Here is a 21,051-nt window from a genome sequence, read left to right as displayed (position 1 = left end):
AAAGAGAGCGCCACAGCGCAACAAACTTAAAAAAAAAAAGAAAATAAAGAGAAATGGAGTGGGTACACGAGATGTGGCCAGCAGTATTAGCCAGCAGAAGCTGTAGCAGTAAGCCAATCTTGTTAACATGAGAACCTCTTTTATTCTCTGTGCGACACGACGCTTCGTCGGTTGGTCTTGGTCGGTTTCGATCGGTGGACGGGAACAATGAGGCGAAGAGTAACTTTCATATATTTCAGCAGAAGCATCAGCAGCAGCAGTAGAAACTCTTTGCTCTTGTGTTCCGTTTCGTTTTCATTTGAAGTGTAACTGCCTTTTGGCTCTGCTGGCAACAAGTTGCCAGCCAATCAAACCAGATAAAACCGATTTTAATTCGATTAAAGAGGTTTTCGCTACGCTCTTTGGCCAGATTGTGGTTGCTGTTGTTATTGCTGTTGAGGTTAGTGTAGTTGTTGCTTTCTGGGTAGTAAAGATGTTATGAACTGGTGTATGCGATAGTGGTGGTGCGATTTGAGTGTCGGCGTCACATTGTTACGAATTAAGTAAACAAAAGAAAAACAAGCTAATATCAGCCATAAGCAACTCAAAGAGGAAATTATTAATAAATCCAACTAAAATTTCAGAAAAAGCGCCACTCTCAAATTAACAAATGTCGCTGCAATTAGTATTATTTAGCGCGCCTAAAATACCGCAAAAATATACCAGCAGACAGCTGCCAACAGGTCCTGGCACACAAGCGTGTATCAGTATAATTAGTTATTAAATACTGGGCACACTACCAGTAATTGCTGTTAATATAAATGTCCAACTGTAATGTTTACTTTAGTTGACTTTATTTTTATTCTCTGCAAGATTAACACGCTGTTGCTGCTGCTGCTGATGTTGCTGGCGCCTCTATATTCTCAACAGAGAGCAGCGCCACCACTGTTACTATACTCATACATGCAAGCACGTGTGTTGAAATTTAGCTGGGAGCAAACAAAAAAAAACACTTGTTGGAAACTCACCACACTCACTCTCACACACAGGCGCGCTGCGCTTATTCTTACGCTTTACGTATTTGATTGGTAATCAAGCGAAAGCCGTAGCAGCACACAGTCTGAATGGTGTCCATAATCAAAAAACCATAATAATCCAACGGCAAACACTTGACAACGCTCAAACGACGTGCGACAGCCAGCGCGTGAAGTTGCAAGCTGTAACCGGCGCGTACAGCATTTCGTTAGCCGTCATATGTAAAGTGCTAAATAACGTCAAACCAACCGATACGTATCTCTCCACTATGCATATAAATGTTTAGTTCGAATGCCACGCGTTAAATATATGACAATATTTTCGATTTGTTATTAAACGCTGCTGAAACTTCGTCGGGTGAACGTGTCAAAGCTGAGCACTCCATTGTCTTGCTTCTAAAGGTCCTGCTCGGTCCTCGAGTGCGATGCAAATGTGTGCGTTGAATAACAATCATTTCGTTTAGTGCAATAACAGTTGTCAGCCTTACACAACCAGTTGAAAACAATAAGAAACTCCCAAAAATAAAAACACACAAAATTCAAGTTGAATCATCAGCAGCAAAAGCAGCAGCAATTCATAACAATGGCAGATCGTTTTCAGATCTCAAAGGTTAATGGCAGTGCCAATGTCAATGCCGCTTTCGACGCGGAACCCGGCTGCGCAGCCAATGCGGAACAGCCATCGAATGGTCCAGCTACAATTGGCGCTGATGCCAGCGGCCACGCCCACGACAACCATCTGCAGCCCAAAGCGGCAGATGGCGGCGAAAATCGTCGAACATCGCGTTTATCCTTCCGCGGCTTTGGCCAATTTCTACGCAAATCCGATGCCGAGCGCAAGTTCAGTCTGGCGCAGCTAACAAAGTGAGTGCCACAACAATAACAACTAAAAATACTATATAATATACAGTTAATATACAGCTAAATTCATGATATTTCATTTTATATCTCAAGTGTATTTGGAATGGAATTTGCAATGCTTGAAAAATGTTTTCGAATCTCAGCGTGATTTAATGCGCCGTGTCAGAAATATTTTGGGGAATTTTTCACGTTTTTGATTGCTTGCATAAATAATTTCATTAAAAGCCTTAATGCCAAACAAAGATTCATTCATTTAAGTTACAACCTTTGTTTAGTTTATTCTGCATACTGTTTATAATTATAGCTAGTATAATACGCCGTAATGGCCCAACTAATTGTATTTTGACTATTTGCAATGGCGCTGATGGAATTCAATTTATTTATGAGTTCATTTTTCTTTTTACAAAACCTATTTTATGGCTGCAAATATTATCTTTCGAATATTCTTCGCTTACACGAAAATACAGTTTAATAACTTTTACACAAAAAAACGATTGAATTTTGTTGAACCTCAACAATTTATTAATCACTTAACATTGTTAACAATTTGTTGTGCTATAAATTGGTTTCTTGATTTCAATGATATCACCAATAAATATACATACATGTATGTTATATATTTAGTATATAGCTATAATGTGTGGCTCTCGCCTGATAAACATTAAATGATTACATTTTTATTCTCTTCTAAGAATTGCTGCATTTAATCAATTATCATTGAGCGTGATTCAGTAAAGCTAACCAAATCATATAATAGTCGGTAAATCTATTTAAAAGTTAATTATCCAACATGCATATTAATTGCACCGCAATCACTTTATATGCTCGTTCACGAGCTGAAACGGGTATTTTGCGTTATATACATTCGTATAGCAGATCGGCACATATTTTAGAATCGACTTACTCTATAGATGGATCAGTCAAATAGTTAATTCGTCTCTAACTGTGACAAATTAGGAAACGTGATGTGATACATATTATTGTTATTGTTTTTTAGACATGAACAAGTATTATGCATTCGGCTACGACCGACTAGCAACGTTTTGACTAGAAAAAGCCCGTTAATAGACTTTTTAGCATTCGAATTATTATATAAATAAAAACGATATGTGACAGTTACATTGCCAAACAATTTATTTTAAATTTTAAAAATGGCACTAATCGAGAGTATTCGACTAATAGATACCCAATACCTCTTAGATAATAAAATCAATTGGTTTCATACGAGCACCCCATTGAATGTTTTAAAAATGACGTGTGTAGGGTATTCAAAGAGAGCATAGAAACTCACTCAAACAAAACGTAGTAAAGCGCAAAAAATACGCAAAAATATTTAAATGAAGTAAATTGTTAAAACACACACATAAAATATACAAAATAAAAAATAAATAAAGTCACCATGAAGAGGAAATTATTGTTTTTATTTGTAAAACTTGAATGGAGGTTGCTTCACTTTACTTTGTTTATTATTATTTAAAAACTTCAATGGTTTTTCATTTGTATAATACATATTGAGCAAAATAAGCGTACCATAAAGTGCGAAGTTAGCGAAATAAATTATAAATCTCACTTATATTCACGTGGGACTGAGTTTTCTACAATGTGAACAGATTAAATATTTGATATAAAAATTAAAAAAAAAAGAAACACAATTGAAAATACATTATAAAGATAATTTTTTAATAGGCTTGGTAATTATAGAGAGTTTGACTAGCTAAAATTAGAGATGAAAGATTAAAGCATGTGAGAATAAAAAGCGAATTTTCAGGTTTACCTAAGGCTTGTGGAGGTGAGCCACTAAAAAGCTGAACATTTGTTGTGATTTCCATGAGGAACAGGTTAAATTAGAAGTGCGTAGATACTGTAAAATAACCAATATTCCGATTCTTTTGTGGCTTTATAATGACGTAGACACGTGAATTTCAAATTTATAAAAAAAGCGATAAAAGCTAATCCAGCTATGGCGCCCATAATTTAATGACTTTGCTGTGATCTATGATTATAAATGTGTAGAGTAGATAAGAGAAGTAGAGTTGAAGGAAGACAAATTAAAATAAGAAAAGATATATGATTAGAAATGAAGAAAAAACAATGGAAGACAAGGAAAGGAAAGGAACTAATTTCAAGAAAGAGAAAAGAAAAGTTGAGAAAGCCAAATATAAGAAGTAAACCAAGAGAAAAAGGAACAAAGAAGAAGTGGGCAAAGAAGAGAAGAAGGATGGCAAATACTTATCGAAAAGATAGAAGAAGATATTCTTTCTACAGCTTCCTTCAACCGACTCAGTACGACAAGCCCTTTCCCATTGAACTTATTTTTATTAATTTTACAACCTCATTGAGTAAATTTTAACTTGAAACGAAGACGTATTAGTCATAGTCGAGATGAAGAAGAAACTGTAAGCACATGACAGGTCAGCAAGTCAACCATCGGGCCAAGATCAGTTTAATCAAATATACAAATTAGCACAAATATTCCATTTGGATAGCGATTGCTGCATGTTTTGACGCTTTCCCAAGCACAAAAACGTGAAGAAACTGCAAATTAAATTCAATTAAAAACATGCCAAGAAGCCGTCCAAGAAACTAAATGTAAGCATTCAATTTTCTGAATGAAATGCGAACGTAAATTCAATTTTGAAAACTTTGCACTGGGCAAACAAGTTACATCAGCAAAGTCCGAGACGAGTCGAGGCAAACCAATAAAAAAAAAAAAACTAATATAGGAGCGAAGCTGGAAAACTGAATTGGCAACTAGTTCTCAAAGTCGCTCAACTCGGTTAACATTGCCACCTTGCATTGATAGACGCGTTTATGTATATTTAATTGGGGAAAAAGCCAAGCAATTTGTACCCCACATAACTCTCAACGGGATGGGTCTGTATTGATGCGGTTTGGGAGTTGATGGGTTCACGTGCTGATGACTTGTGTGTGCCAACAACAAATTAGTCATTGGCCGTTGCCAAGACTTCTGTATGTGATATCATAGCAGAGCGAGCCACAGTAAACGAACTCAATTGATCGAAGCAGACGGCCATCGGGAGGGACGGACCGAGAGTGCAGAGCTCACTCTGGGGCTGAGTTTGTCTTTCATATTTCTTCATCAATTGTACAACTAAATCAAACTAGCTAAGTCCCAACGAAACCGCCGCACAGCCAATAGATCAATATACGCATACACACACACACTCAAACACACAAACACATATTTTATATAAAGCTACAAAATGCAACGAGAATTGTTTATTTTGTATCTTTTGGATGCGCTGCTTTGTTCTCGCTGTCTGAAAGCTGAATTGGAAATTAAGAAATCAAAATGAATAACCAGAAATACTTTCTGTACTTTACAAAATATTGGCTTAATGTATAGATCTCATGTGTATTATTATAGCAATATTCAAAGCAGGCAAACACCTCCATTTCCGTTGGCTTTTCTTGATAAACATTCATAAATTTTCTTGCTAAAAGATATCATCCATGGCAGTTGGTATTATAAATAACTAGTTTCCATCAGATATAATTTAATTCCTCAAGCTTTAATATTTTATATTTATATATACATATCTGAATACTGTTTAACATAATCAGAAAACCCTAATCAATCTATGACAATTTTTCATCTGTAAGAAAAATGTCTGCAGAAAGTATGCAACGTAAAAAATTGTATTCGAAGTTAGGTAAATAAAATGATCAATTAGTAACCTATGATCAATTAAAGATATTATCATACATTTTATGATATATTTAAAGATGATTTTTGTTAACAGATATATTATGATAAACCTCTTTCGGTACGCCTCCATCCAGTCTGGATCGACGATCTGGCTTTTGTTTTTTTATGGCGATTTCATTGCAATTTCTTCTGTACTATAGTATACTAAAATGTTGGGAATCTTAAGCACTTAAATTATCTTTGGCAATGGAATTGCTGTTTCTGTTTTCCTTTTGCCATCAGTAAATATACATAATCAAAGAATTGAAAGAGTCTGGTCGTGTCAGTGGGCGAAGTCAGTTTCCCTGCCGAGCCAGACAGAAACAGATCAATGAGAAAATGAAGCAGAGCAAAAAGAGATAAAACAATAATAAAAGATAGAACCTAGGGCGATTTTTCATCAACTTATGAGCATTTCTCCAAACGCGGCCTTCCCCTTGGGCACCTTGACCAATCCGATTTTCTCAATTCAGAGTGTTTTATTATAATTTTTCTTCTTTTTTCTTTTGTTTTATATTTCCACTTTTTTGTTCTTAGTTCGGCATTTTCATCGAGTACATATTTTTGCTTCTCTCTAGTTGGTATTTGCGCCTCGCAAGCTGCGGGCTACATTCATGCTGCCCGAGTCGATATTAATTCTGATGCCGTTTCATCAGTACGAATAACTTTTCATATACCAATTACACAAACAATCGATACAAATTAACTTTTGTCTTTCTATTGTTACAGGGAAACGCTTCCGCGCTTGGATAACTATCGCATCTCTATGCGAAACTTGAAGCGCCCCTCAATAGGCGAACTTCAAGGCGAGGCGGCAGATCAGGTAAGTTTCGAAAACAGCAAATTCACAGTGACAAATATGAAAAGTACGCTAAAATAGCTTTTCGAAGAATATACAAAGTGCTAAATATTTAAATTGAAATTCCAAGCAGCTAAAGACAGGCTTCAAATTCATTATTAGTGAATTAATGATTTTAACTGAGCTATGAAGCGCCAAAGCGCACTTTTGTAGATAGTAGATGGAAGTAGATGAATTATAACTAATTATAATTTTAAAACAATTTCATGTGGATTATATCAATCCTAAGTTTCAGCAGAAATGTTGGTAGTACAATAGATAATAATATATATACATATATATATATATATATATATATATATATATATATATATATATATATATATATATATATATATATATATATATATATATATATATATATATAAATATATCAGCAGCAATGCCACAGCCAGCCAATAATAAATATTTCAAATATCATGTGCCGCAAGAAACAACATTCCTTAAGCATTTCGCATTTCTTTCATATTTGTAATATTTAAAATCGATTCGACGTCACGTTTGATTTTGACCTGAAGCCCATGTGGCTTTACTGTAGATGCTGTGGCCCTTTAATGCCAAGACATCAACATGATCGACCCATCTGCATCTGTTTATGTGTATTTGAAAACATTTCAAGTGCTCGACCAATAAACAAACCAAATCGTAGGACGCCCAAATCTTAAAATCATAAAACACTCGCGAATATATATAGTAGAAAGTAAATTCGGTTAGAAATCAAAATTGTATAGCTTTCAAATAATCATATATGCTGGCCGTTCAGTCGACATGTGTACAAAGTCAACTGCATTGAACACTGTTGACTAGAGAAATACCCTTTACCAAAACACTATCGATGTCTGCTATGCATAGAATCTGGAACATAGTTTGTCATTAAAAAAACTTTTCATTAATTTACAACAGAAAATCTATCTATTTATCTATCACTCACACACGTTTGCCTACCTTGAGCATAGCCTTTAAAATAGCTTTCAATATATAGGGTATTAGAAAATACACGCTGTGTAGTATACATTATTTATTAGCACGATTGCTTTATTTATTTACTTAAACAATTTTCATTTCGCATTTCCTATACGTTTTCCATGACGTATACGCAATGTTGCCTCTTGTACTTATCTGGGAGCCAACTGATTTGTGCGTGTAAACAATTGGAAACGATGACGTCGCCAAAAGTTGACTATTATCTAAGTGGGGGCAATATGTATTTGTACCTTTGCTGAGAGTAACCATGAGACGCCTTATCAATCAATTAAGAGTAGCTGAGGCTAGAAAACCCTGGAGATACTTAGTCAGAGCTCAAGTTGTATGCTTATCGCCGCCAAGGCATTAAATTTTATGCGTCTACTGTGACCTGCGGCCGGTGGTGAAATCTACCACAAGCACAAACTGAGTTCTCCACCCACCACCAACCCAAACACATTTCTCGCATATTGTTTAATTAATTCGCTGCTCCGGCTGCTGGCTACCGTGCTGCGTTGTGGGACAGCGACAACGTGGCGTATGATAGATATCGTAAAAATTGCATTACAGCGTCGGGCGCTCATTAAGGGAATACCAATGAAATCGTCGCATAAACTATAATTGGCTAGGCGGCTTACAATTTGTGTATGTGTGTGTGTGTGCGTGTGTCGCAAACAAGCTCAAAAGAGAATTATTACAGCAGATAACGAACTTAACTTAAACTATATCGAAAAATACAACACACTCCAACACATGTTCAAATAACAGATGTTTGTTAAGTAATGAATAGTAAATGATAAAACCCAGAATACCAAATAAAAACATTTTCGTTGGCTCTTAGAACCGTTCGCGTGTGAGTATAATTTTTGACATTAACTCTGATTTATCGCTTAGAATATACAAAGCTAAAGGCTCTGCAATAAATATTTGACAAATTATAGAAAATTCATTTAAATGTTAATAAATCAATATGAAATTCCTCCTTAGAAATTTTTTGTATTTAAAACGCTCTCGGCATTGAACATTATATGTACATTATGTGTATGGAAAACGCTATAGCTTTTGCAAATGGCGCCAAATGTCAATTTGGTTTTGACACTTGTGAAGTAAACAAATGCAGAATATAAATTGACGAACGACATTTGGCGCCATTTACAATAGTTATTGCGTTTTATAATAGGGTGATTACTTACTACAAATTTAGAGCAAAAGAAACATCGGATGATTACTGTTGCCCCACCCTGTTTATATATTGAAGAGCCATTAAGCAATAAAATTCAAGTCCACCATTCTTACTAAAGATTAAATTTTAGCTGACAAACTTGGTCTTTTAAGAAAAACACCTAGAAACACAAAAAAAAAAACAAATATATATATTATATAGATATTTTTGTTTATATATATATAAGCACAGTTGCGTCAACTATTATAAAAACAGAATATATATGCTAATGTATGATAATTAGCTACAGACTGCCTATTTGTTATCTATTAACTTACAGTTAAAATAATCGGCTACATTTTGAGATATTATTTGTATCTTGCTATAGTAATTGCATACTTACAAGCTCATAGAGACGATATATAAAATATATGATTGGCTATTATCGTTTTTTTTTTGTCTTTACAGACAGAATTGGCAGCTATCAAACAAAAATGATACTCAGATTTAAGTAAGCACTTCAATTGTGGGCAGACAGGCAAATTTTAATGAGCACTCGAAAGTTTAGTGTCAGTTGAACTTATATTGAATTATTTTGAATACTGAATGAGTGTGTGAGCTTGCATAGAGAGCACTAAGTAGATATTCATGTGCATAGGAACGAGCTGCGACATGTGTCTTGAAAGATGATACGATTGACAGCCTTGAAGCCAAATTAATTGTCAACACGATGGCTGCTAACGTGCACACAGTGCCACTGCTATATTGTCTTAACTGGCCACGCCCCCTAGCGACAACAACGAGAACTGCAATGACAACCGTTAGAACGCATCGCTCGTCGCTAAGTCAGTAAACACGATTACACGTGTGAAAAATGCACAGAGCGCATCATTAAAATTGACAGCGGCAGTCGACAGATGGCGCTGTCGTTCGATCGATTGTCAACGAGCAAATGGGCTACCAATGCTATCAAGAAGGAGAGCAACCGCACCACAGGCAACCACATGTGTGTCTACACACACACTAACACCTCTGCATATGTGTGGGGAGCGTATCAAATATGTTGACAGTTTGTCAGTTCGATAAGCATTCACTTGAAAAATTGTTTACAATCAGCTTTTGCCAAATTAAAAAACCTCTCATGCCAACTAGAAAAAGTGTCAAAAAATAATCATACCAGTTTTTAGCAGTTTTCATCTTCTTTGACACATTTTTAATAACACTTGATGTGAATTTAATTTGTCATTATTTGGGTTTATCCGTGACATTATCAAACGATTTTCCTTAACTAAAAATTTGTCAATATATATTGAGCTCTTGAGATATAAATGTCTCTCTAAACCCATGGACCTTAGCTAAAAAAAAAAAATCTTGATTAATTGGAAATGAATAACTGTTTGGTTGAACAATTTTATGTTATTTACTAAACAAATTTAATCTGAAATTTAAAGGCATCTGGAATAAGCAAGAACTACAAATAAAGAACTGCCAAAGAATAATAAATAGTTTAACCAAGGTACACAAAGTTCTTGAAAAACTGGACACCCAACAGGTTGCAGTACTTAGTCTTCACAATTATAATAGAGCAGCTGCAGCAGCTACAAAGAACATTTGTATGTGTATATAGCTGGAATATACATTTAAAGTGCTTCGGTATATATGTATAGATGTTCAAAAATAGTTTCATGTCGTACCACGCTGCGTATGAGCATTTCGTATTTGTGTTTACATCATCAGCAGCAGCAGCGGCAGCAGGAGGAGTCGTCTCCGTTCCACTGCCATGCAACCGGTATTTTCCATTTTCTGTTTTCCATTCGAATTGCGCTTTTCTGCTGCACTTGCCGGGCATTCTAATAATTACAATTCCAATTTGCAATTCATATCAAAAGAGTCTGCTATTTATACAACATTTATCGATTCTTTTATGCGATTCCGTTGCTGCTGCTGTTGGTGTTTATTTATCGCGTTGCTCGACTCATTTAACCATGCGAAAACAACAATATTCCCATTGTTCTAGCCTTACATATAGACTTTTCCGGGCGCAACTGCCACAGCTAAAGACCAAAGGCTAGTTTCCTTAAATTAAAGGTAGCACAAATGAATGAATACCTTTTGTCTTGTGCATGTTGTATTTTCGGCAATCAAATAATAACAAGCAAAATTATTTCAGTAGGGCGTAAACCACTGCGCAATACTCGTTCGCCTTACCATTGACAGCGGGCCAAAGCAATATAATATTTTCATTTAGTTTAAGTTGTTCCAGCTCTAAAATATTTTATGCCATCAGCTCAACAAATTTGAACTGAAGAAGTGTCCTTAAACTATTGCATGCTAAGTAAGCCGGAGTAGTTCTTTACCACATACATAGCTTCAATTGAGACTCTCAATCAGTTATTGGGTGGCTGCCACCTTCACACGCTCTCCATATACAAGTTTATTATATCCCATAAGGCGCTATTCAAATTCCAATTGCAATTCGCATTTCCAATTCCGATTCCGTCTGTACGCGTGGCTTCTGTGCAAAAAAAAATATTCCACGCTTGGGTAAATGGCAAAAGAAATGCGCCTTTAACTAAACTAAATTAAATTACACGAGCGAGCGCCATACAAACAAGCCAGTCGCCAGCTCCCTGGTCTGTTCGTCTGTCAGTTTGTCAGTCTGTCAGTCTGTCTGTCTGTATGTGTCTATATGATATGGATGTATAAACCAGCTGCTAGTGGGTGTGTTTGAGTGGTGCGGTGCGTAAATGTATATGTATATATATATGTAAATACATATATATCTGTCTACGAGTCTGGCTACCCGCCGCCCAGCGCCGCCAAAAATGTGTAAACAATCAACAGCGGCCACCCACGGGGAACTGGAGCCAGCAGCTAGTGCCAGGAGCTGCCCCAAGCTGAGCTGAGTAACTAGCCAACTGGATGGGGCCGCTCTGAAGGGGTGTGTAGCTATGTCCCTCGATGTCACACAATGCCAATGCGTTTGCTAGTCCTGCCCACTTCGCACCGTTCCGTTCCCGAGCGTTCCGCTACGCTGTAAGCCCAGCCGACCCCTGGGCAAAGAGCCAACGCGCTCTGTTCACATTTTAAAAAACATTCAATTATGTTAGCCAACAATAAAGTGGATGAGCAACAACTGTCCGTCTGTCTGTCTCTTATCCACAGCTCAATCTAATAACATGTCACATAAACCGCACATAACTCTGCCAAAAAAATAAGAAAGTAAATCAATCGAAATTTATTAATTTGACACCATAGTAAATGGACTTGGACAGACAATTTGTTATTAGTCTTAGTTCAAATAGTTTTTTTTTTGCTCTCGATATAATATTAATTCTCTCAATGGGAATATTGATAGAAAAAAAAATAGTCATTACAAAATTACATTTTCCTTTGCTCTAGACAAGTCACGTGGAAAATATAAAATATAATCAAATTATATTTAATCTCTTTAATATTTGTAAAATATTCTGAGCTCTAATTCTAATTGAATTGATTACCTTTTTAGCACTGCAAACTGAAGACTCAATTAGCACAGATCCATAAGTTCATATGATAATTAAAAATTTCATTTATTGACTTTTGTTTAGCTCCCACTTCGGCGATGTACGATTTTTAGCATAACTATAAAATCCAAATCAATTGGATTATGACCGTCGTATTGTTATTGGCACAGATACCAATGACTTGACAAGATGTTAATTGATAACGAGTATAACAAATGTGCTTAGAACTGCGATCACCCCATGTGCGGGTGTTTATACAACGATATTTAGAGTAGAAATAGGAAGAGGAATGATTATGGGTTAAATAATGACACGATGCGCAGGGATTGGAATTCAGGTATATTAGGAATATAATAAGATATAATGACTTAACTAAATGTTAATTGAAAAGGAGTATACCAAGATAGAGAATAAAATCTGCAGATATATTGATGAAGAAATCAAGCTAGATCTCTATTTCTGTATATATGTATCCAAATTAATTTGTTTTTCTCTAATATGTAATGCTAGGATACAGATACATTTCAAATTCAATAAAACACTCAAAGATATTTCGATTCTTAATTTAATTAATCGAGATGATTATAAAGCTACGCCTATGGGGAACATATTAAAACGGATCTTAGATCATTCATGTGCTTGGCAACCAGCAACCGGCTGATATATCATTTTCTTATATCTTTCATAGATTATAGATCTTGTACTTTTCCTGATCATTCCATCTGATCATATTTGAAAAGCTAATTTTATTCCCAGTTCAACTAGTCTAGTCTAGCACTGCTCAACCATGTGTTAATTTTTTGTCTTTGTTTCGTCATCTATAGAGCATTACCATACCAGATGCCGCAGAACCGGAACCAACTGGTGGTCAGATCAAGCTGGGATGGATTGTCGGCGTCCTCATACCATGCCTACTCAACATTTGGGGCGTTATGCTCTTCTTGCGTCTCAGTTGGGTCGTCGCTGAGTCCGGCATTATGTGGTCGTTAATAATAATCGCCATCTCGACGGTGGTCTGCGTTATTACGACGCTCTCCTTGTCGGCCATTAGTACCAACGGTGAGGTGAAGGGCGGTGGCGTCTACTTCATCATATCTCGCTCGCTTGGCCCCGAATTTGGCGCCTCCGTCGGAATTGTTTTTGCGTTCGCCAACGCGGTTTCAGCTTCGATGAACACAATTGGTTTCTGTGAATCGCTAAATGTGCTGCTGAGTAAGTATCCCACCATGAGGACCCTAAGGAATCCAACTAAACACAGTTCGACTCTTGCAGAGAACAATGACTTAATCATCGTCGACAATGGCATCAATGACATTCGAATTGTGGGCTCCATAACGGTTCTGGTATTGATCTTGATCTGTTGTGTGGGCATGGAATGGGAGACCAAGGCACAGAATTTCCTCATCGTCACCATTGTCCTGGCCATATTTAATTTTCTGATTGGCGCTGCGATCGGACCGCGTGGCGATGAGACACAGATATCCAAAGGATTTGTAGGCTTTTCCTGTAAGTTGAACTTGACTAAGCTATTTGGAGATGGACTACTAACGCTGTGCCTCAATAGGGTCCACATTCAAAGAGAACTTTGGCTCTGAATATCGCTACGCGGAGGGCGTTAACCACGACTTCTTCAGCGTCTTTGCCATCTTCTTTCCTAGCGTGACTGGCATTCAGGCGGGTGCCAACATCTGTGGCGATCTGAAGGATGCTGGCGCTGCCATACCGAAAGGCACCTTCTGGTCCCTACTCATTTCGATGACGTCCTATGCATTGTTTGTCCTGTTCGCGGGCGGTGCTGCAGTTCGCGATGCCTCCGGCTTCCCCGAGGATTTGGTGAACGGCACCATTGTGCCATCGGAGCTTCCCTGCATGCAAACTGGCAACTGCAGCTGGGGTCTCTTCAACTCATATGAAATGATGCAGGAGATGTCGCTCTGGGGACCGCTCATCTACGCTGGCTGCTTTGCGGCGACGCTGAGCACAGCCCTGACAAATCTCCTGTCGGTGCCGCGTCTGGTGCAGGCTTTGGGCATAGATCAGATCTACCCGGGATTGATTTACTTCTCCAAGCCCTATGGCAAACATGGAGAGCCCTATCGCGGCTATGTGCTAACCTTCTTCATCTCCACTGGCTTCCTGCTGATTGGCGAGCTGAATCTGATCGCCCCGCTTATCTCAACCTTCTATCTGGCTTCCTACGCGCTCATCAACTTCTGCACTTTCCACGCGGCCTTCGTCAAGCCCCTGGGCTGGCGTCCCACTTTCAAGTACTACAACGCATGGATTAGCTTATTCGGATTTGCGATGTGCGTGGTAATCATGTTCCTTATCAATTATGTGGCCGCCATTATCACCTTTGGCATCATCTTTGCCCTGTACTTGGTGGTTATGTATCGCAAACCGGATGCCAACTGGGGCTCCACCACACAGGCACAGCAATACAAAGCTGCTTTAATGGCCGTGCATCGGCTACAGAACGTCTCGGACCACGTCAAGAACTATCATCCCCAAGTGCTAGTGCTTTCCGGAGATCCAAAGTCACGTCCGCCACTCGTCGACTTCGGCTTCCTGCTGACCAAGAACAACTCGCTGATGTTTGTGGGCAACATAATACCGGTAGATGACTGTTTTCAAATATATATCTAATTAGATAGCTAATCAATATAATCAATATTTGTACAGGTACGGATTGGATACAAGAATCGCCTGAATCTGCTCAAGGACGGACAGAAATATTTGGACGCGCGCAAAATCAAAGCGTTTTACAATGTCATTGACGGCTTCAGCACCGAAGATGGTATCAATGCCATGATCAAGTCCACAGGCTTTGGAAAAATGGCACCCAACATTGTGCTGGTGGGCTATAAGCCTGACTGGAATCGTTGCCGCAAGGAAGAGGTGGAAAGCTACTTTGCCATATTGCAGTAAGCAACCAAAGAGATCATTCACATTGCAGTTGCTCATTCGAATCCTTTTCTCGCTTGCAGCAATGCCTTCTCTCAGCGCATGGGTGTGGCAGTGCTTCGCCTGCCCAATGGCTTGGACTTCTCGGAGCTAACTCCGAAGGTAATAATACCAGACAACGGCCTGGGCCACTTGAATACAGCCAATGCACAAGGCTTTGCCAATGAAATGTTGACCGCCGCCAACGCAGCCTCGGAACTGCTGCATATTGATTCGAACTTGAATCTGGCCAACATGGATAGCGCCAGTCCGAACGCCTCGTACACGATGCCACAGGAACCGCCCAATATGCAGCGCGGTTCCCGCAGCTACAAGATCAACAATACAGATGCCGCCGCCGCGTCCATTACCTACCACACCAAAGGTGGCTCCGAGGTGCCACAAACTATACTGGACGCCATGAACATATTTACACGAAAGCAGCCCAAGGGCACCATTGATGTCTTCTGGCTATACGATGACGGCGGTAAGTCCGGACGACACGCAACGATATAATTCTTTATGTGACTAAGATTTTGATGGATGTGTTTGTTTATTGCCAGGTCTAACGATTTTGCTGCCCTACATCATCTCAATGCGCTCGCATTGGCAGAACTGTAAGTTGCGCGTGTTTACCATGTGTCATGGCAAGGACGAGGAGCAGGAGGAGAAGAGGTGAGACACGCAAGTCGTCGTACATACTTGAAATGTACCTAATTTTATTATTAATTCACAGCATGGCCAGTTTGCTAACCAAATTCCGTATCAAATACTCAGAGCTTATTATGCTCAAGGGCGTCCAGGATCAGCCTCGTCATGACACGATGCTCAAGCACAAACGCCTCATCGAACCTTTCCGTCGCAGCCCCCGCAACGAGTTCGGCATCACTGACGACGAGCTGCACAGCATGGCTGAGAAGACGCAACGCCAACTGCGCATCCATGAGCTAGTCGTGAAACACTCATCGAACGCTTCACTGGTGGTCATGTCCCTGCCAATGCCGCGCAAGGTGAGTAGCTGGACTAAATAGATTCAGTCAATCTTATACTCAATGTATATCTCACGTCAATTGCAGGAGGCGATCTCAGCACCACTCTACATGTCGTGGCTGGAAATGCTAACGTCAGATATCAAATGCCCAGTGGTACTGGCGCGCGGCAACCAGACGCCAGTGCTAACGCTCTACTCTTAAGGTTAAGTCAACGTTTCCAGTTCGAGTACAATTTAGTATTATTAGCGTTTAGGCGTTCAAGTTCCGCGTAGCCAACCACAGAATATATACTTTATATATAAAACGATGCAACTGCTACAAAAACCCCCCAAGAACCTTAAACAACTTGATAGTCCCTAGAGCATACGTCATAGCAGCCATAGCTTATAAGTTGATTACGAACTATACTGTTTATGTATATTGTATAAATATATATATAATAATTAATAATAAACACAACTACAATTTGTGGTATCTAATCCAGAAGAAGAACTTCAGCAAATATTCATTGTGGTCAGCAGTAACATACTACTTATATAAATATTAACTTTATAATCGCTCTATGTTTGTATGTGATAGAATATAAATGGGCTGAGAACGTGAATCTTAATCAATATAAAGCATCAGTTATTGCTTATATGCGGAGTGGCTAGTAATAGGCACGTCGTGGATTATTCTGAAAGAGTAAAATTCAATATAATTGATCATTATACACTTGATACAATTAAAAACTTACCAATGGATTGGGCCGGAAACGATATGCCAACATCATACGCTTGCGGTAGGCATCATACTCATTGTCACAATCTTCAGGCTGTGCGACATTGCCAACGCCCAGACCCTGGTTGCCGTCACGCTGTGGCGCTCTACAAATAACATTTTAGCCAATAACAAGATAAGCAATTTAAATATATATTGTACTTACTTGTTAACTGGATCTACAATGCCGGCACCATCTTGGCCTAAGCCTTGGCCCTCCTTCCAGCCAAGCTTTTGGAGCATTTGGAAGCCAATGTTGTCTTCTTTTAGTTTGTACTCCTTGTAATCACTTAAGTCAGGCTGTCTATTATTTTTCTTTGCTTCGTACTGTTCCATGAACTTCTTTAGCTCCTCGGGTGGCAGAAAATCACCAATGTGATGTTTGCCCTCGCTTTGCTTGGTAAGTGCATTGGCCCACAAATGAGTGGCTTCCATTTCAGCTGTGCGCAACTTGTGCTCCCAGGTGCCGCCTTCGATATCCTCATCAGAGTCGTATTCATATTTGAACTTACCGCCTCGTGCCAGCCGATCGATCTCCTGTCGTTTTCGCATCATATCCTGGTATAACAAGTTGACTTTGTAGTGCTCTTCGCATTGCTTCCACTGGTCCTCCGACAACTGAGCGGAGCCATAGTTAAGTCGAGCGTACTGCAGCAATGCCGGATCATTACGCGTGACAGTGCTGAGCATGGGCTTGTTCTGGTTCCCAAAGCTTGTGGGTATACCTAAAATAGATAAGTTTTAAAGTAATCTTTTATTATTTATAATAAAATCAAAATTTACTTACCTGAGCCTGTAGGCAACAATTCCTTTTCGCCCCAGCGACTTTTGCGCTCTCGCTTGCGGCGCTGTCGCTGCGCCTCTCTATCGTCCTGATCCAAATCAATCAGGTCACCTCCTGTTGCCATTGCCGCTTTCTCTTCTCGCTCCCTTCGCTCCTCATCACTCAGCTCGTTGCGGCACTCGATGCGACGCTTGATATTGTCGCGATTGCGATCCATCATGCCACGCATATACTCATCATCGGAATCAAAGTCGGCACTAATAGCAGATTCCGGATCATATTTATCTGCTGCCGAATTGCTGTTGTGTTCCTCCTGCTGTCGCTGATCTTGCTTTTGTTGCTGTAGCTGCTGCTGGTGAGCCTTGCTTAGCTGCTGCTCTGCCCGCTCCCGCTCTCGCTCGCAGCGCTGGCGTTCGTAGTCGAGCAGTTGTGCGCGATAGCTTCGATATTGTTCGGAGTTCTTATCATAAAGAAACCTATTTTAAGATTTTAAAAAAGAAGTAAAACGTACAATGAATAATGCCCAATTGCGTTTAGTTATACAAAGACATTATATGAGTAACTGGTTTTTTTGGCGCCCGTTTAGTAGTGTGATTTTATAGAATCCTTCAGCTTACTCCTCCAGTAGAATGGCGACGGGCAACACGGCCTGTGTGTGATAAGTGGGTGATGCGTGCGCCCTAATCTCAAATCAAATCTAATCCGTGGTTCTATACCACATTAGTAAAGCAGTCGTCGGACTACACTATATAATTAAATTATGTAGGCAAAATAATTCTTTTAAAAAATTTTCTCTTTTAAACTTAATCTGCAATTTAAAAAGTCACTATATGAAGCTGTTATCCAATTGGAAACTATTCAACGAGCTTTCAATTATTATGCCAGTTATATGGATACATAAGTCTAGTCGTAAAATCGTCCAGTTGCGTGTCTTTAAACTAATCTCTAACAGTAAGTTCTATAGCCTTGCAGGTGGAATTATTGCTTTATTTTTAATTTAATTTATAGCCATAAATAAAATCAAGCTCGGTGTTGTAACTATCGGACCAGTTCACTATAATATGCAGATGAGTTAACAAAATCAGACAAGTACTAGAATTATAAATGAAAAGAATCGACATATCTGCAAGAATATTACATTGTCGGTAAGCCGAAAATACATCTCTTGTAACTCTTAAATTATATCGCCTTAAGTTCAAGAGTCTCGCCCACTTTCTCTGTTGTTAGTTAAAGTGCCCTGCGCATGATAATGTGCAGCTGATTTACCACAATGCCGGATGCAATTCGCTTCTATGCAAACGTATTTTATCTTCGTAATCTTCACCATTTTCGGCGACCAGTGCGATAAGGTTTTCTATGCACGTTGGCAATTGTATGCATGTTTCTGAAAAAACTACATAAATTGCTTTAAAATCGTGCACAACGATTCAAAAAATATATATAATGAAAATTATTCAGATGTTGGGAGTATTTGGGATATTTCAATTTGGATGGGAGTTGGTAAATAGAGGAATTGATTACTGGATGGGTTAATGCAGGGATTTTTGCAAAAACAGAACAGACAAAGGCAGTTATCAAACTAAAGATACACACCTTGGGAAGGTGGCGATAATGGCTGCTGCATTTGCTGTTGTTGTAGTTGTTGCTGGTGCACATGTTGCTCCTGCTGTTCTGGTTGCGGCTGCTGCAATGCTTGTTCCTTTGGCTGCATGGGCGGCGGAGGCGGTGGTGGTGGGTTAACCGTTACGTGCTCTGGCAGTAAACCAAGCTGATCCACCTGGGTGACATTAGGCATCTGTATCGCCTCGAGATTAATCTGTGGCTTTGGTATGGCATTCAAATCAAAGTCTTTGGGAGCCGGTATGGCATTCAATTGATGCATCGCTGCTTCGGACGGCATCTGTGTTGGTCCCAATTGCATATAGATTGGCGTCAAATTAGCCAACGCAAGCGGAAGCTGTGGCGGTGGTGGCGGCGGCGGTGGGGCCACAGTAGCTGGATGCAACTGCATAGGCAAATGATGGTGTCCATGGAAAAAAGCTGGCATCGTCATTTGAGGCGGTCCCTGGGCCAAAATCGTAGGATTGAATGCAAAGGGCGGTGGTGGTGGTGGCTGCACAGCCTGCGGCATCGTTGTGGCCGTCCCTGGCATGCTAAATGCTAAATGATTGTGTCCTGTGCCAGCTACTGTCATGCTATTAGCCATAGAAGTAGCTATCACAGCTGCTGTACTCGTTGCAATTGTACTAGGCGCCAGGTCTACTGACTGTTGCGAACTATTATTCTCGGTGTTGTGAGTGTCACCCATATTATTATCCTCACTGTTAAATGAGAGCATAATGTTAAAAAAAAATCTCTACAATTGAAAAGCACAACTCGTTACCTCGGCATTGTAATAGGAGCGACCATAACAGGCTGCTTGGGTTGATCATGCTTCTCAAGGATTTTCTTAAAGTTCTCCAAAAAGGAACCATCATTACAAAATGTATTTTTCACTTTAGGTGGCGGCTGCTCAACGCTGGGTTGTGGCAGCTGTTGACGCTTAAGACTAAACGTAATTTTTCCCGTTTTTCCAGTAAAACTATTTAGCGTTTTGGCCGTACCATCATCGCACTTAGCCCTAGCAACTGGCCCCGCCTGATCTCCGTTATCCATTTCCAACGCGTTTCCATCATCAGATAGCGCTGTTGTTGCGGATAACAGCTGCGGCGGTGGCTCATGCTCTTCCTCTTGCTCCAGATCTTCCGATTCCTCTACCGGCGTCGGCGTTGCCGACTCAATGGTTTTTAACTGTGCAGCCAAAGTTTGAGCAGCAGCTACGGCCTTCGCCAGCTGCGCCGTACGCTGTTTCTCAAGTATTTCCTGGCGTTTTTTGGCAATTATTTCCTCCTGTTTGCTCATTTGCGCAAAACGATCTACACGATGATTACGTTGCGCCATACTTAAATGTTTTAATTTCCTTTTATCCGGGGCGCTTATATAAAACCTCTTGGTACTTTTATTCACTGCAAGTAAAAACTATGCATATATAAAGTACAACTAATGGTCACCCTGTTGTAGACAATGTGACCAATGATATAAAAATACCGAAATTACGAAATTGACAATAAAAGAAAAAAATACTACATTTTTAGCAGTACATTTTTATTTTCATATATTATAGACTGCTTGGATTTGTATAATTTTATTAAATTCAATAAATGGTTAACACATATAATCTTGTAGGGAATTAGTAATTTTTCTCATTTTAACGGGCAAAGGTTATGAACAATTTCAAGATTTAAGACACATATATTTTGGAATAATGGCAAATTACTTGAGATTTCTGAATTATGATATTTCGAAATATTTATGAAAACACTTAGCACTGGCAGTGTGTTAATTTAAGCTATATAATTATAAGTTTTGACTAAATGTTCACTTTAAGTGAAGAGAATTGTAAATATATAATTAGTTATAATTAATAAGTCTCTAAATGCTCCTAAAATTTCAAACAGTTA

The 21,051-nt window shown here is 39.1% G+C and overlaps 2 protein-coding genes across 5 annotated transcripts; one reads left to right on the top strand and one right to left on the bottom strand.

The window, feature by feature from the left end:
• Positions 1 to 1,064: 1,064 nt before the first annotated feature.
• On the top strand, positions 1,065 to 16,489 carry LOC111603553 (bumetanide-sensitive sodium-(potassium)-chloride cotransporter). 2 transcript variants are annotated; one of them, XM_030224739.1, is made up of 10 exons: positions 1,065 to 1,877; positions 6,313 to 6,406; positions 12,898 to 13,285; positions 13,346 to 13,579; positions 13,638 to 14,689; positions 14,756 to 14,997; positions 15,061 to 15,503; positions 15,580 to 15,691; positions 15,753 to 16,026; positions 16,093 to 16,489. In XM_030224739.1, exons 1-10 carry the CDS (start codon positions 1,597 to 1,599, stop codon positions 16,207 to 16,209), a joined length of 3,237 nt encoding a protein of 1,078 aa, XP_030080599.1. In that variant the 5' UTR covers positions 1,065 to 1,596; the 3' UTR covers positions 16,210 to 16,489. The 2 variants fall into 2 exon arrangements, with proteins under 2 accessions (XP_030080599.1, XP_030080600.1); XM_030224740.1 differs by lacking the exon at positions 1,065 to 1,877 and adding an exon at positions 6,183 to 6,238.
• Positions 16,481 to 20,652, bottom strand: LOC111603578 (SURP and G-patch domain-containing protein 1). Of its 3 annotated transcripts, none has more exons than XM_023321229.2 (7): positions 19,935 to 20,652; positions 19,145 to 19,872; positions 18,818 to 18,944; positions 17,555 to 18,027; positions 16,934 to 17,492; positions 16,745 to 16,874; positions 16,481 to 16,684 (listed from the first exon to the last, which is right to left on the bottom strand). In XM_023321229.2, the coding sequence occupies exons 1-7, from the start codon at positions 20,489 to 20,491 to the stop codon at positions 16,658 to 16,660; spliced, it is 2,601 nt and encodes an 866-aa protein (XP_023176997.2). In that variant the 5' UTR covers positions 20,492 to 20,652; the 3' UTR covers positions 16,481 to 16,657. The 3 variants fall into 3 exon arrangements, with proteins under 3 accessions (XP_023176997.2, XP_023176998.2, XP_023176999.2); XM_023321230.2 differs by having other exon boundaries at positions 18,818 to 18,935; positions 19,935 to 20,491; XM_023321231.2 differs by lacking the exons at positions 16,481 to 16,684; positions 16,745 to 16,874; positions 16,934 to 17,492; positions 18,818 to 18,944 and having other exon boundaries at positions 17,840 to 18,027; positions 19,935 to 20,491.
• Between the last annotated feature and the right edge of the window lie 399 nt (positions 20,653 to 21,051).

Source organism: Drosophila hydei, unplaced genomic scaffold (assembly GCF_003285905.1).
Source record: "Drosophila hydei strain 15085-1641.00,03,60 unplaced genomic scaffold, DhydRS2 tig00008119-arrow-pilon, whole genome shotgun sequence".
Taxonomy (NCBI): Eukaryota; Metazoa; Arthropoda; class Insecta; order Diptera; family Drosophilidae; genus Drosophila; species Drosophila hydei.
Note: the sequence above shows the minus strand (reverse complement) of the source record. Positions and strands in the feature narration are given on the sequence as shown.